General features: G+C 44.8%; 1 protein-coding gene across 6 annotated transcripts in view; it reads left to right on the top strand.

Moving 5' to 3' along the window:
* Dusp16 (dual specificity phosphatase 16) overlaps positions 1-13,877 on the top strand; it is a 120,420-nt gene extending 106,543 nt beyond the window's left edge. For all 6 annotated transcript variants that reach the window (XM_052720192.1, XM_052720191.1, XM_052720190.1 and 3 more), the window contains 3 exons: positions 2,632-2,791; positions 7,221-7,344; positions 8,757-13,877. In XM_052720192.1, the coding sequence (XP_052576152.1) occupies positions 2,632-2,791; positions 7,221-7,344; positions 8,757-9,921 (1,449 nt within the window). In that variant the 3' untranslated portion in view covers positions 9,922-13,877. The remainder of the gene's footprint in view (positions 1-2,631; positions 2,792-7,220; positions 7,345-8,756) is intronic.
* Positions 13,878-14,767: the final 890 nt, after the last annotated feature.

Genomic DNA, 14,767 nt, shown 5'->3' with positions numbered 1-14,767 from the left:
TGTACCATATATCACAGTGTTCTATTAATAGTCCTCTAACAAAGGTGCTCCACAAGTATTTTTGAATATAGGTTAAATTGTCATTTCTGTAACATGTGGATTATCAGGCTACATGTCAGGCACTTGCTCTATTCTCTCTATGGCCGTTAATGACATGCAGCATATTTTGTCCTTAGCAATGTTAAAGCAAGTGTGTCCAGCCTTTCTAAAAAGTCTATATCTTCATTACTGAGTCGGTAGATAGAACACTCTGCCACTATTTCCCTTTGCTTCTTAAAAAACAACAACAACAACAACAATAGGCCAGGTGGTGGTGGCGCACCCCTTTAATCCCACCACTTGGGAGGCAAAGGCAGGCGGATCTCAGTGAGTTCGAGGCCTGGCTGGTCTACAAAGCAAGTTCCAGGACAGCCAGCAATGTTACTTAGAGAAACCTTTCTCGAAAAACAAAACAAAACAAAAAGCTTCACTTATTCTTTATATATGTGAGAGTTTTGCCTGCATGTATAAATATGTACCATGAGTATGCTCAGTGTCCACGGAGTTCAGAAGAGGGGCCAGAGTCCCTAGAACTGGAGTTAGAGATGATTGTGAGTCACATGGGTGCTGGGAATAGAACCTCCTTCCTCTACAAGAAAAAGTGCTTTTAATTGCTAAGCCGCCTCTCCAGTCCCCTCCTTTTGCTTTAACATAATGTAACTTAGTAATTAATACTACTGGCAAAGAAGAGAAAGAAGTATAGTGTGGTTCCTTAAGGACATTAGTAAGAAAAGCCTCAGAGGCTGATTGAGTTCTAGTGGGTCTCTTTGGTCTCCTTACCAGGTACATACTGGGCCTGCAGTGAGTCAGATGGTACTTAGTTAAACCCAGGGTATCTGTGGTTCACCTACAGAAAAAACGAGTGTCCCTCTGCCCCAAGCACTGGATATTAAAGGTTGTGATGAACACCATTAAGATCTTCATGGTCTGATCCTGAGCTTAATTGGAGCAGATGAGCCCACCAGGGGCCTTGTGCTCTGGTGTAAAGAAGGGATTGGTCAATCCTAGAAGGCCAAAGGTGTTTCTTGATGTTATCTCAGAAATGAGAAAGGGTTATACAGACAATCTGTATCCTTTGTACAAAATAAAATACACTTACTATACCAAGTGTGCAAAATGAAGAGGAGATCCAGTATGTTTCAGAAAGGTAAACAGGAAGGAAACTACCATTTGTCTTTAAAGTAGTTGGAAAAGTGTAAAAAAGGTGGTATTCCAAGAAAAAGAAGAAATGACCAGGGTTGCTTAGAGTAATAATCCAGGCTTAGAAGATGTCCTTAGAGGCAGCACTGGGAAGATTCATCAGAGCGGGGCTGCTTCTGCTTGCCTACTCATTGGGTCAGTGGTAGATGTGTTTATCAAATGACAGATTCCTGTTAGTGCAGTTACACAGGAGAACAAGATCAGTACATGACCTTATTCATTGTTTCACTGTGTAATAGGGAGACAGGAGTTAACTGTTAACACAGTATACAATGCTGAGTTGTTATAATGCTGTGAACACAGCACTCTACAAGAATGGAGCTTGGAATGGTTGTGTGTCCATGAGAAGGAATTCATAGATAAGGTCAGGCTGAGTGGGAAAAGTGGGAAGAAGACGGGAGCAGAGCCTTCTAAACACAGAAGGGTGGGTGAGTACACATGCCATGCTATGGGATTGTGTATATCAGGAGCACTTAGCCTACTCTTAGTTGTAAGAAAGATTAGCGGAGTGTGGTTGCATGTGCCTGTAGTCCCAGATACTTTGGAGGCTGAGGCTGGAGAATCATTTGAGTGTGGAGTTTGAGACCAGGCTGGGATGCCCAGCAAGACACTGTCTCAAAAAGAAAAAAAATATTACCCTAGTTGTTGTAAAGAATATGGTTTGGAGGGGAAATACACCCCACACATCAGGAGCTCCCTAGTGGCTTTTTAAAAAAGTTATCTTGAGGACTGATCACTGAATGGTGGATGGGAATAGAGAGAAGAGAGAGAATGAATGGAAGAAGTAATTGAGATTACGAGGAAGAAAAAAGAGCCATGTAGTATTTTCTTGCCAGCTGGCAGGGTGGATGTTCTCAGTGTATCATTTTCATCAGTGTTGGGATGAGAGAAAGCAGGAGTTAGGACAAAAAGAGAGAAGGATGCTGTGTTTGAATGTGAAAAGTCTGTGGGACATCCCAGTATCCAGTAGGTATAAACTCACATAAATAAGTACAGCCTTCAGAAAGATTGTTTAAGCCAAGCAACAAGAATGCCCAGGCCTGCATCTTCGAGAACACCCAGCCTGGTCATGTGGGAAGAGAGCTGTATGCACTGTTGTTTCCTTGTATTCTTTGTTCTGCTTCTCTCTAGCAGTGGAGACAACTGAGACTTGACTGTATTGACCATGTGTGGTTGCTCTTCAGGCATATGATTTTAAATGGCTTTGAATGTCCATAATTGTTTTCACTTTCAACTGTGAATATGTAAATGTCACTTCATTGGATTTTTGGATTTCACTATGTGAATAACTATTGCAAAGAAACTGGTAATATTTGTCATAGTATTAAGCATCAATCTTTCAAAATGATTCTTAGTACAATTAGTTTCTTTAATTGTTCTTTCCCTCTATAGGAGCTGATGCAACAGAATGGGATTGGCTATGTGTTAAATGCCAGCAATACTTGTCCAAAGCCTGACTTCATACCTGAATCTCACTTCCTGCGAGTGCCTGTGAATGACAGCTTTTGTGAAAAAATTCTGCCCTGGTTGGACAAGTCTGTGGATTTCATTGGTACGTAACTATGACAAAGGGTCCAAGCCTTTGAATCACAATGTCACAGACAGGTATAGCTACTCCCTCCCTTTTTGCCTCTTTTAGAGATTTTAGTCTGAAAGCAGCACATGATGTTGCTTACTTACTCATGGTCAAGGTGACATGTGCCATGCTACTCCTAAGGGATTGGCCTTGTGACCTGCTAGCTAACTTTTAACAGCACCAAGGTTAAGCCTCTCGAGATCTATGATTATGTGTTGCAAGTATTTAAAAATCAGTTAAGCTTTCAGAACTAACCCCCACCCTCCCACTTTTCAAATCTTTTGAAAACATTTGATGAATCTGGCTGATAATCCCTCATACTTGGTCCTGTGTTTTCCCTGGGAAAAGTCAGGTCCTGTGAAAACATCCCATTACATATGAAGTCATTTTATGTTACAGGATTTCCTGAGCCTCAGTCTATGCATCAATAGTTTCAAGTAGTTTTGAATCCAGCGAAATTCCAGCACATGCTTGCACATGCATGAACAGAAGCTAGTCTGTATCACATTAAAACAATCATAAAGAAAATTCTTTCAACTAATACTTTCTCATTGCACCTCTAAGAAGTATATTCAATTTTTTTTTGCCCTTAAATAAAAAGAAGACAGTTGTGATTAATGTTTCCATTGCATGTCATGTTGATTCAGAGACATGATCCAAGCTCCTGCTCAACCCCACCCCCACTAAGTCTATGATTCTGCTCTGAGGCAACATAGAGAGTTGATTAAAAGGATGTACTTTGGAGCCAAACTTTGAGTCCTTCTTCCCTGGTTATCAGTTAAGTGATTGTGTGTAACTAACTTAAAACTCTTGTGTGCCTGTTTGCTGAAAGAGAGGCTGAAGGTAATAGACCTAATTTGTCGGGAAGGTGTGAGGATTAAAGCAGATAATCTACATGCACCAAACACTTTACAAAGTACTCAGCTCAGAGGTAGCTCTGAAGAAATGTTTATAGTTTTCTTTTTTCTACCCTTGCTTTCTCTGAGACAGGTTCCTGCTATGCCGCTGAGGCTGGCTTCAGACTTTGGGCCCAGACGTTCCTCCCAGGTAGCTGGGACTACAGGCCCAGGCTACCCTCTCTGACTGACAATACTCCCTGTCTGTAGATCTAACTGACCTTGGCCATTACTTCCTTTTATGAGCTCTCCGACTCCTCACTGTCAGTCCGTCCTCAGTTTTTAACTTCTCAGCCCTCTCCTTTTGTCTATGTTGTTGTTAGAGCAAAGGTTTCTGTACTTTTTTAAACCTACACATTGTCCCTGGATTTCTGCAGTTCTAACTTGCTGTTATTTCCAGTTTCTCCATCGCTGTCTTCTTGTTCCTCACTCCAGAACTTGGAGCGGCTCCTGAATTTCCTACACAGAAATGTGTCTTAGCCTAACATTCCCGAGGAGCCCCGCCCCAACACCTGCTCCCACGGGTGCAGCCACCTCCAGTTATTTCTTGCATGGCTGGTGAGTGCCGGCCAAGGTAGACTGCTTTCTGAGTGCCCCGTTCAGGACTGATAGGGCTTTCCTGTGCATGATGGTCCTGGCCTTCTCTGCCAGGTCTTTGTGTGTGACTTCCACGCCAAGACTTGGGTTCACACTCTGTCAAGACCTATGTGCAGATGAACCCACTCTAGAATAAGCACTTTTATATTTAATTTTAAAAATTATCAGCTGAATTGTGGTTGTAAAAACAGCATGAGCACAATACAGAAAACCGAAGGGGAAAGGAAATGTATCATCAATATTGTAATGCATGTTACTGTCAGGGTTCTAAAAAATACCTGTTTACTTGTATGTATTGGACATAAGCATGTGTGTGACACAGCAGACATGTGACATGGTGCATGTGTGGAGGTCAGGACAATCCAGGTCAGCTTTCACCTTCTACTTGGACACAGCATCTCCTTTGTTTATGTGGCTTCATTGATACTCGGGCTGTGGCTGTATGACTGTCAGTTTTATCTCTTTGCAACCTCCTTCAAAATTTTTAATTTAATTTTATTGTTATTATTGTGTATGTATGAATCATGAGTGTGGGCACACGTATGCAACCACACATGTGGAGGCTGAGGACAACGTTGGGGAGCTGGTTCTTTCCTTCCACTGTGGATTCGAGGGATCAAACTCGGGTTGTTAGGCTTATGCATCGAACACTTTTACTTGCTGAACCTTCTTGCCATTTCCCCCATTTTTAAAAATAAATAATCTTTTAAAAATATGTGCCAGACAGTATTAACTGCTTGTATAATATTGCTAGTATTTGAGCCATTGAGGAGTGTGAGAACAGGACCATGATAGATTCTTATAGTCTTTTTTTGGGGGTGGGGGGTGTTGAGACAGGGTTTCTCTGTGTAGTTTTGGTGCCTGGCCTGGATCTCACTCTGTAGATCAGATTGGCCTTGAACTCACAGAGATCTGTCTGCCTGGCTCTGCCTCCCAAGTGCTGGGATTAAAGGCATGTGCTACTAGTGCCCGGCTAGTCTATTTTTTAAGATAATAATTATTTTAAAATTTTATTTTAGATTTTTTTGGATTTATCTTTATGCATGTTTTACCTACATGTGTGTATGTGCTTGGTGCTGGGGATGTCAGAAGAGGGGATCAAATACTCTGCAGCTAGAGTTACACACAGTTGCAGTGTGGATGCTGGGAGCCAAACCCCAGTCCTCTGCAAGAGCAACAAGTACTCTGAACCACCTCTCCAGCCCCAGATCATTATTAGCAGTAAAAGAAAATACACTCAAATTAGGAAAACTGAAACCAAATTATTTTAGTGTGCATGCTGGGAATGGAATTTGGAGCTTTAAACATGCTAGGCAGTGGTCTACACTGCATTTCTCTCTTAGACCTTCCAAGCCTGCTTCCCATCATGATTTGGAGCAGCTTCCAGCTGGGGATTGGGATCAACATATACACATTCATCCATATACTTGAGATAGAAAAAAAGGGGAGAAGAATCAAATTATAGGAAAAGTCCAGTGGCTATGACAGAGAACTAGAATTGCCATTAGGTGGAAACCTTAGCTTTGAAGCTCTAACCCAAGAAAAAGAGAGAATACGGAGTAGAAGATCAGTGCTGGTGGCTGATGATACAGGAGTTCCACACAGGCCCGGGTGTTACTTATGTTAGCCTGGTTCTGGGTGTCAGTGTAGATTGTGTTCATTTGTTCCTGTTTGACTCCCTTTTTCAGCAGGGACGCTGTTTGTTGCTTATTCTTTGTGTACTCTTAAATTGCTTAGTATATAATGAATAAGAAATCATGTCTACTAGAAGTCTGTATCACAGGCTGTGAGCCTGGAGCAGCTTTCTGTTCAGGAGCCAGTGCAGGTCCCTTGTGTTCTCATAATTTTAAGAATTTTAACCTCGCCACCAGTGGTGGTGGCTCATGCCTTTAATCCCAGCAGATGGGAGGCAGAGGCAGGTAGATCTTTGGGTTCAAGGCCAGCCTGTTTTACAGAGTGAGTTCCAGGACAGTCAGGGCTATACAGAAAAACCCTGCCTTAAAAAATTAACCTCAGCTTTAACTAATAAATGAAAAGGGAAGGATTTGGCCACATGGCAACAGCTTTATGGCTGAGCACATGTGTAGTTGTTCAGAACAGAATCAGTCATGGTAGTTGCTTCCAGGCCATTTGGGATAATGTCATCTGTTCCTACATGTAAGCTTTTGAAGCTCCTCATCAGCAAAGAGGGCAGCCCTGTGTGAATCCCCCTGGCTTTGCTTCTAATGTATCCATGAGTCTCTTGCATATGTTCCGGGGAATTAAAATGATGCAATATGTTAGTAACTCCTGCTTCCTATTAGAGAGCTCTGGTCTAGTGTATTCATGATTTTTGAGTTAAGCAAATAGCTGGGGAGATGCTCAGCCTGTTAAAGGGCTTGCTGTGCAAGCCTGAGGACCCAAGTCTGGTCCCCAGAACCCATGTGAAAATGATGGGCTTGGTGGTGCTTGCTTATAATCCCATTACTGGGGAGGCAGAGACAGGAGAATGCCCTGAGGCTTGCTGGCTCGCCTGCCAACTACCTAGCCTATTGGTGAGTTCCAGGCCAGTGAAGTACTGTCTGAAAAACAAAGTACACCTGAGGAGTGACGACTGAGGTTGACTTGTCTTCCATGGATTCCTGCACACATACACTCTACATGGCGAAAGTTCTGAGAGAAGAGCCAAGCAGTCTGAGGTAGTAACTCATTGCTTATTAATAACCCTTTGGGACCTTAATGGCAAGATCACTGCCTTTCCCCTTCCTCCTGATAAACAATGCTAAAAGATAACTAGGAGGCTACACAGGTGAGACAGACCTGCTTTGAAGTCTCAGGTGAAGACATGGACAGTAACATTCAGAGTAATGCTGAGTATAAGATTTCCTTACTGAAGAGATTCCTAGTGACCTTTCTTAAATTTGCTTCCACAGAGAAAGCAAAAGCTTCCAATGGCTGTGTGCTGGTTCATTGCTTAGCTGGGATCTCTCGCTCCGCCACCATTGCTATTGCCTACATCATGAAGAGGATGGACATGTCTCTAGATGAGGCTTACAGGTACAGACAGGAGCATGTCTTATGGGACATGCTTTTCATTTTCCCTGCAACAGGAAGAGCTATGAAGGTGGGTGGCCAGATGAAGGCAGACCAAGATGATTTGGGTCACACTCGTCACAGGTTCCTGGTGACTCATGGTCTTGCAGAGTCTGAGAAAGAGAACAGTTCTGCTTAGCTGTAGTTCTCGCTAATGTGTGGTGTTCATCCTCAGCTGCTTTTTAGTGACACTAGATTAGGAGAGCTTATTTCTCTTTTTTTGCTAGAGAAGCATGGCCTTTTCTGATTGACAGTGCTCCTCAGAGTCCATTCTGCTTGATTGTACTTCCGAGGTGAAGAAGCCTGATGCACTCACGTATAGAGTCTGAACAAAACTTCCTGTCCTGTCTAACTGGCAAGGTTCTGTAGGTAGTAATTCTGACTAGGCTGCTTTCTCCGTTCGTCTCAGTGGGAAAGGCAGAAAGTGGCAGGACCACTGAGAACTGGTGTCTTCTCTGGTGACAAATGAGTCTGAGTTCACTGCATGCCCTGTTGGCAAGAAGTATTTGGTTTTCATATGAAAAAGAATAAGAATATAGATATACTAGGTTGGCTTTTTTAAATATTTGAATTTCTCAAACTATAAATTCTGGAATAAAGAAATGAGCTGCTTAGACAGCCTGTCTTGTTGGAGGAGATGGTCCTCTTTTCTGCACTAGCTCTCTCAAGTGAGGCCTCTGTCCCTGTCGCCCTTCTGCCTAGGCTGAAGCCAGCAGGGAAAGCCCACACCCTCATACCACATTATAGTTTTATTCTGTGAGTTTTTATGTCTTGACGAAATTTTTAACATGGTGGCCACAAAAATGGGCCCAGGCATTAGACAGTCGAGGCTTTGAAACCAGCTCCATCACTGAGTAGCTTTGTTCACTGTGGGACCACTAAACCTCGGGACTTTTGACCTGGTCTAGATAAGCAGGGTGAGGACTGAACAACTCGGCGCAGCAGGACAGGGTTTAGCACCAGAGACCCTTCGTAGTGAGCGCTCTTCACTGCCGTCTGGTGCCATCTTTGTGGGAACTGTCTTGAGACCTGAGTGTGGGAGCTCAGGAGGGGATCCTGGAGTGTTGATGCTGCTGAATGGCTTCGCACTGCTGGGCTGGCCAGTGTGTGTGGCAGGGCGCGGGGTTGAGCAACTCGTCCTCTTACTGACTGCTTTGGAAGCCTTGGCTTCTTAGAAATAAGGAACCACCTGGAGGCTGCACCCTACCATGCCACAGCTCCCCTAGTAAGGTGTTCTCCACCTTGATGCTGGACTTAGAAATGCACTCTCTTCCAAAGCATTGGGAAGGTATAGTAATGTCCTGTCACTTGCTCTTAGTGTCCTCAAGACAAAGTGCAGTTGTAAAATTCAGGGGTTTGCTTTGTCCTCTCTATAGATTTGTGAAAGAAAAAAGACCTACCATATCTCCGAACTTTAATTTTCTGGGCCAACTCATGGACTTTGAGAAGACGATTAAGAAACAGACTGGAGTGTCAGGGCCAAAGAGCAAACTCAAGCTGCTGCACCTGGACAAACCCAGTGAGCCTGCAGCCTCGGAGGGCGGATGGAAGAGTGCACTGGCTCTCAGTCCACCCTGTGCCAGCTCGACCTCAGAGGCCGCAGGGCAAAGGCTTGTGCATCCTGCCAGTGTGCCCAGCTTACAGCCTTCCCTCTTAGAGGACAGTCCACTGGTACAGGCGTTCAGCGGGCTCCAGCTGGCCTCGGAGAAGCTGGAAGACAGCAATAAGCTCAAGCGTTCCTTCTCTCTTGATATCAAATCGGTTTCGTATTCAGCCAGTGTGGCAGCATCTTTACATGGCTTCTCATCAGAGGATGCTTTGGAATACTACAAACCTTCTGCCACACTGGATGGGACCAACAAGCTCTGCCAGTTCTCCCCTGTTCAGGAGGTATCAGAGCAGACTCCAGAGACCAGCCCAGATAAGGAGGAGGCCCACGTCCCCAAGCAGCCCCAACTCAGCAGGCCTTCAGAGAGCCAGAGCAAGAGGTTGCACTCAGTGCGAACCAGCAGTGGTGGGGCCACCCAGAGGTCCTTCTTCTCACCGCTACATCGGAGTGGGAGTGTAGAGGACAATTACCACACTAACTTTCTTTTCGGCCTTTCCACCAGCCAGCAACACCTCACCAAGTCCGCTGCAGGGCATGGTCTCAAGGGCTGGCATTCGGATATTCTGGCTCCCCAATCCTCTGCCCCCTCCCTGACCAATAGTTGGTATTTTGCCACAGAGCCTTCACACTTCTACTCTGCTTCAGCCATCTATGGAGGCAACACCAGTTACTCTGCCTACAGCTGTAGCCAGCTGCCCACTTGCAGCGACCAAGTCTACTCTGTTCGTAGGCGGCAGAAGCCCGGTGACAGAGCTGACTCGAGACGGAGCTGGCATGAAGAGAGCCCCTTTGAGAAGCAGTTTAAGCGCAGGAGCTGCCAAATGGAATTTGGAGAGAGCATCATGTCAGAGACCAGGTCAAGGGAAGAGCTGGGGAAAGTGGGCAGTCAGTCTAGCTTCTCAGGCAGCATGGAAATCATTGAGGTCTCCTGAGAAGAAAGACCCATGCAACTTCTGTTGACGTTTTGTTTTGTTTTGTTTCTTGTTCACAAAAATATTCCCTGTAAATCTGAAATATGTATAGGATATACATATCTATTTTTGGAATATAGAGCTATGGTGTAAAAGCAAAAGACGGATCAACACAGCTGTTCTCTCAACACCTGCACTGAGAACAGCTAATGCTCTCAGAAGAGTGGGAGGGTAGATGTTAGAAGTCCCCCAGACAGGAGAAGAGATTCTGTTCAGTGAATTGCACATCTTGTTCCCACAAAAGCAAGGGTTTTGTTTTTGATGGTAGAGGGCAGAATCCCTCCCATTTTCATGTGCAGCAGAGCTCTCCAGAACTCATCTCTGTCCAGGCCCTTCCCTAGTGCACCTTAGCGCTGAGACTGAGCCAGCTGTGGGTCAGGTGGAAAGACCCTCTTAGGGACAGAGCCTAGTGGGAAGTCCAAGAGAAATGATCCTGTCTAAAGCTGAGTCATAAATCCAAGCTTGATTGACAGCTGAAGGACATGGACATCATTCTGCTGGATGAACTATTAGGAGCCTTGCCTAGATCTACTTATAACCAATCCAGTACCTCAGACAAGACATTGGGGCCATCACCACTACCATGTCTAGGAGCCCATTTTCTAGGCATTGTGAATAAGTAAGTAACTTGTCACTTTCCAGACAAATTCATACCGTCTATGCACAAAATCCCAGTGGGCCTGGACGAGCAGTTGCCATGTACCCTTCTTCTCAGCTTTAACGAAGAGGGGACCAACTGGAGTTCAGCATAGCTAGAGATTGGGCAGTCAGGTAGCTTAGAGACTTAAGCCAGGCATGGGACACTAAACAGTCTCCCTCCCTCTTTATAATAATCAAAGAATTATCTAAAGTGGGATTGTTAATCCTTAAATTGAGCACAGACTTGGTTTAGAGGTAAATGTGAATCATTGGGCTTGGTAGCTGGAGTGATAGCCCATTCAGGTTCTCAGCCAAAACATGCTTTTTAGTTCTGTTTCATGACATGGAATAAAACTATAGGGAGATTCGGGAAGGTAAAACTTGAAGCAGGAAACCGATTTCTTAGGTGGCCTTTTTTTCCTGTGGTATGCAACAAGGGTACTACTTCTAGAATCTTCTTAGACTTCCAAATCTACCATGGGCTTTGGTAAGCAAGAACTATTCTGAGTAAAACATACTAGAAAGGTTGCAAAGGAGTTGTTGAATTTTGTTTAGTTGTGAATACAGGAAAGCTCTTTTCAAAAGCTGTCCCAGCCTGCTTTCTGAGGAAGGGACATGTCAGAGTGGAGGACCACAGTGGTTTCTCAGTCCCTGGCATACAATCACTGTGTGGACACAATCCTGGCAGCTGAGAATAGAAGGTAGTAAGAACAAGTGTGTTCATGACAGTACACATCTGCCTTTCACCTTCCTGGCTTGAGTTTTCTCCTCTAGAGTCCAGCCTTAATTCACGTGAGCAGGGTGTGGGTGTGGGCAGGTATGGTCATGGTTCTTTACTGGAAGTGTAGCAAGGGGCTGACTCATACCTCAGGGTGTTCTGTGTTTGTGAAGTGGACGGTCCTTTGACTAGGATGTGACTTAATGTTTCCTATAGTGATCGCTAAAACCAGCAGAGAGTGACATGGGTCGAAGCCAAAGGGCTTGATCAAGAGGGTTATGAGCCTCGTGGACATACTGGTTCTGTACAGATAAGCTGTGTCTGGGCCTAAGATGACGGCAGAGCAGACACTGCCCAGGGAGCAGATTGCCACTCTGTGGAGGTTCTGTTCAGCAAGCTGTGTTTTTGATATACATCAAAATCTCTTATGTAATCAGAAGCTCCCAAAGCTTCACAGTGAATTTTGGTACACACGCTAAATGTGTAAGAATCCACTCTCTTAAAATCTGGTCACACTGGCAAGACATAACTGAAAAGCGAAAGCCACAGCTCCGTCATTAAGGATGTTCCAGGAGGACCAAGGGAGTTGGCGTCAGTGTCTTTGGGCGGTGTGCTGCCTGTGCCGTACATCATGTAGGGCCCTCTGGCCATGGTCCTTCTGTGTAGCTGATGGTCACACTCTACAGCTGTCAGTCTTCATCGCTAACGTCACATTATCAGTTCTGGGAATCATAGCTACCATGCTGAAAGGGCTGCCTCTGAGGCACACAGTGGTGGTGTGGTGGTTGGCTCTCCTCATGTGAGCACAGGGAAGCCTGGAGTCTTCTGCAGTGATGCAAAGCAGTGATTTTAGTGAGCAAAACTAGACTCTGAGAAATGCTGGAAACCGTTTAGACCGTTTGTAAAGTTAGAGTGGAAAGACTATAAATGTTTCATATGAATATAGTGTTCTTTGGAGTAAAGCAAGCTGTTGAACGGTCCAGTTGTGCATTTCTCATTTTGATGTGTCATGTATGTTAATACGATGAAATAAAATCAAAACTGGTACCTGTTTATACATAAGTGTGAGAAGCTACCTCTCCTTGCAGTTCTTACCTTGATGGGAGCCACCCTATCTTCAGTTGCAAAAGAAGGGAGTCACAGAACCACAAATGAGAGTTTAGCCATTTAAAATGGAAGTGGCAGGTGATACATCGCATATGTCATTCACCTGGAGCAGTGGTGGATGCTGGCCTGCGTCCCCTCCAGGTGCACACTGTAGAAGCTCTACCTGCCTGATTTCAGGGTATACAAGGACAGTGTAGAAAGGAAAGGACAGCTGCCTGCATGTCTACCTGCTACAGATATGACTCCATAGTCCTTCCAGGAAAAACTCAGGAAGGGTAGTTCTTGAAGACTGTCTTGGAAACTGGGATGAGGCTCAGGTGGTAGAGTGCTCGCCTCAGTCATAAGGCTCTGAATTTGATCCCTAGCACCATATAAACCAGACATGGTTATCTGTGGAGGTCCAAATTACTCAGGGTCTGAGAATCTGAGCTTGTTTACCCAGCAGGGCTGCCTAAGGGGATGATTTGACCACAGGTGTGGTTACCAGGTGTGTGGAAGGGTCTACACTTGGCTGTGCAGTGTGCTTTGATCTAGCAAGGGGGAGGGCTTCTGCCCCACCCCTTGGCATTGTTATAAAAAGCCTTTTGAAGAGGAAGAAGGGTCTGCTGGGTTTTGATCCAGGTCCTCCCGAAGCTATCCTGTGTTTCTGTCTTTCTTTTTGCTATTTTTCTATCTAAGTTTCTTATCCCTTTCTCCTCCTCATAGGAACCCTTTTAAAAGGTGGGAGCTGGCCTCCCACAGTTATCAATGGAAATCCCAGCACTCAGGGTATAAAGGTGGAAACTTCAGGAGTTTATGGTTATTCCTGGCCACACAGTGGGTTAGGAAGGCATTCTGTCCTCTGTGAGACCCTATCTCAACAACAACAGTTTGTTCTCCATCTTACGTATGTCTCAGTGACTTCTACTTAGATATTTGATCATATGAGAAGCTTAGCCTCACCAGTTTAATCAAAAGTACACACTAAAGAGATGAAATGCTGTCAGTACAAGGCAGACAGAATGGGATAAAGAAAATCGTTAGCCAGTGAGATGCAAACATGGCAACCTGATTTCAAGATTCCCCAGAACCCATGTCAAGATGGAAGAAAACCAATTCCACAGTTCTATGAACTACACACACACACACACACACACACACACACACACACACACACACACACACACACCCACGGAGGCAGGAACACGGAGAGCTCCAGGCAGCTGCTGGGAATGTAGCTCAGTGCGTAAGTAGCATGTGCAAGGCCCTGTGTTTGATTCCCTGGCATGTGAACCAAAGAAACCATAAAACCCAAACAATGGCACCATTCCTCTGTTCCAGCCTGTGGTGCTCCTGAAACTCATTTCACCAAATATTTACTCTGCAGACAATACTGGTTAGGTATCTAGGTTCATGGTATATTTTATATTCTGAGGAGTTAACTTCTGAAAAGTAAGAAATCATATACATGCATACATGCTTATATGCATATGTACATACATATGATTACTAATGATACAACTTTGAGGGAAACAAAGATATGTCTTGGGGTTGAGTTGCTGTGATAAAACACCATGAACAAAAGCAAGTTGGAGAGGAAAGGGTTTATTTGGCTTACACTTCCACATCATAGTCCATCACCGAAGGAAGTCAGGGTAGGAACTCAAACAGGGCAGGAATCTGAAGGCAGGAGCTGATGCAGAGGCCATGGAGGGGTGCTGCTTACTGGTTGCTCCCCACAGCCAGCTTTATTAACCCAGGATTACCGGCTCAGGGGTGGCACTGCCCACAGTGAGCTGGACTCTTCCACATCAGTCCAGAAAATGTACTTCAGACTTGCCCACAAGCTCATCAAGTGGGAACATTTTCTCAATTGAAGTACCCTCTTCACAAATGACTCTGGCTTGTGTCAAGTTGACTTGAAAGTAGCCAGAGAAACATCTACCACAATGCCCTAGTATTGTAGCATGCTTTTTGTGTGTGTGTGGTTTCATTTTTGTTTTGGATATCACGTTTCACTGTGGTCTAGGCTGTCCTTGCATTCACAGTGATCTGCCTGCTTCAGCCTTCCAAGCACTGAGACTAGAAGTGACCACCACCGGACCTCGTTAGTACTTGCTTTAATGCCACTCCACGGGTGTTAAAAACATCGGCACATAAAACAAGAGGTGATGACCAGCTTCAGTTACCCTTCATGGTAGCAAAGAACCTGCAGCCAGTGCTGTTTGTCCCTAAATACAGATAAGCACATCACAGGGAAGCAAAACAGGCTCTTAGAGGCAAGGTTTACAAAGCAGGGAGGGAGGGAGGGAGGGAGGGAGGGCGGGGTAATCCTGGGAGCTTACAGCCTAAACAGGTAAAGAT

This window comes from Peromyscus californicus, unplaced genomic scaffold (genome assembly GCF_007827085.1).
Source record: "Peromyscus californicus insignis strain IS unplaced genomic scaffold, ASM782708v3 Scaffold_6__1_contigs__length_162567912, whole genome shotgun sequence".
In the NCBI taxonomy this organism is placed as follows: Eukaryota; Metazoa; Chordata; class Mammalia; order Rodentia; family Cricetidae; genus Peromyscus; species Peromyscus californicus.
The sequence above is the reverse complement of the archived record's forward strand: the minus strand, read 5'-3'. Positions and strand labels throughout refer to the sequence as shown.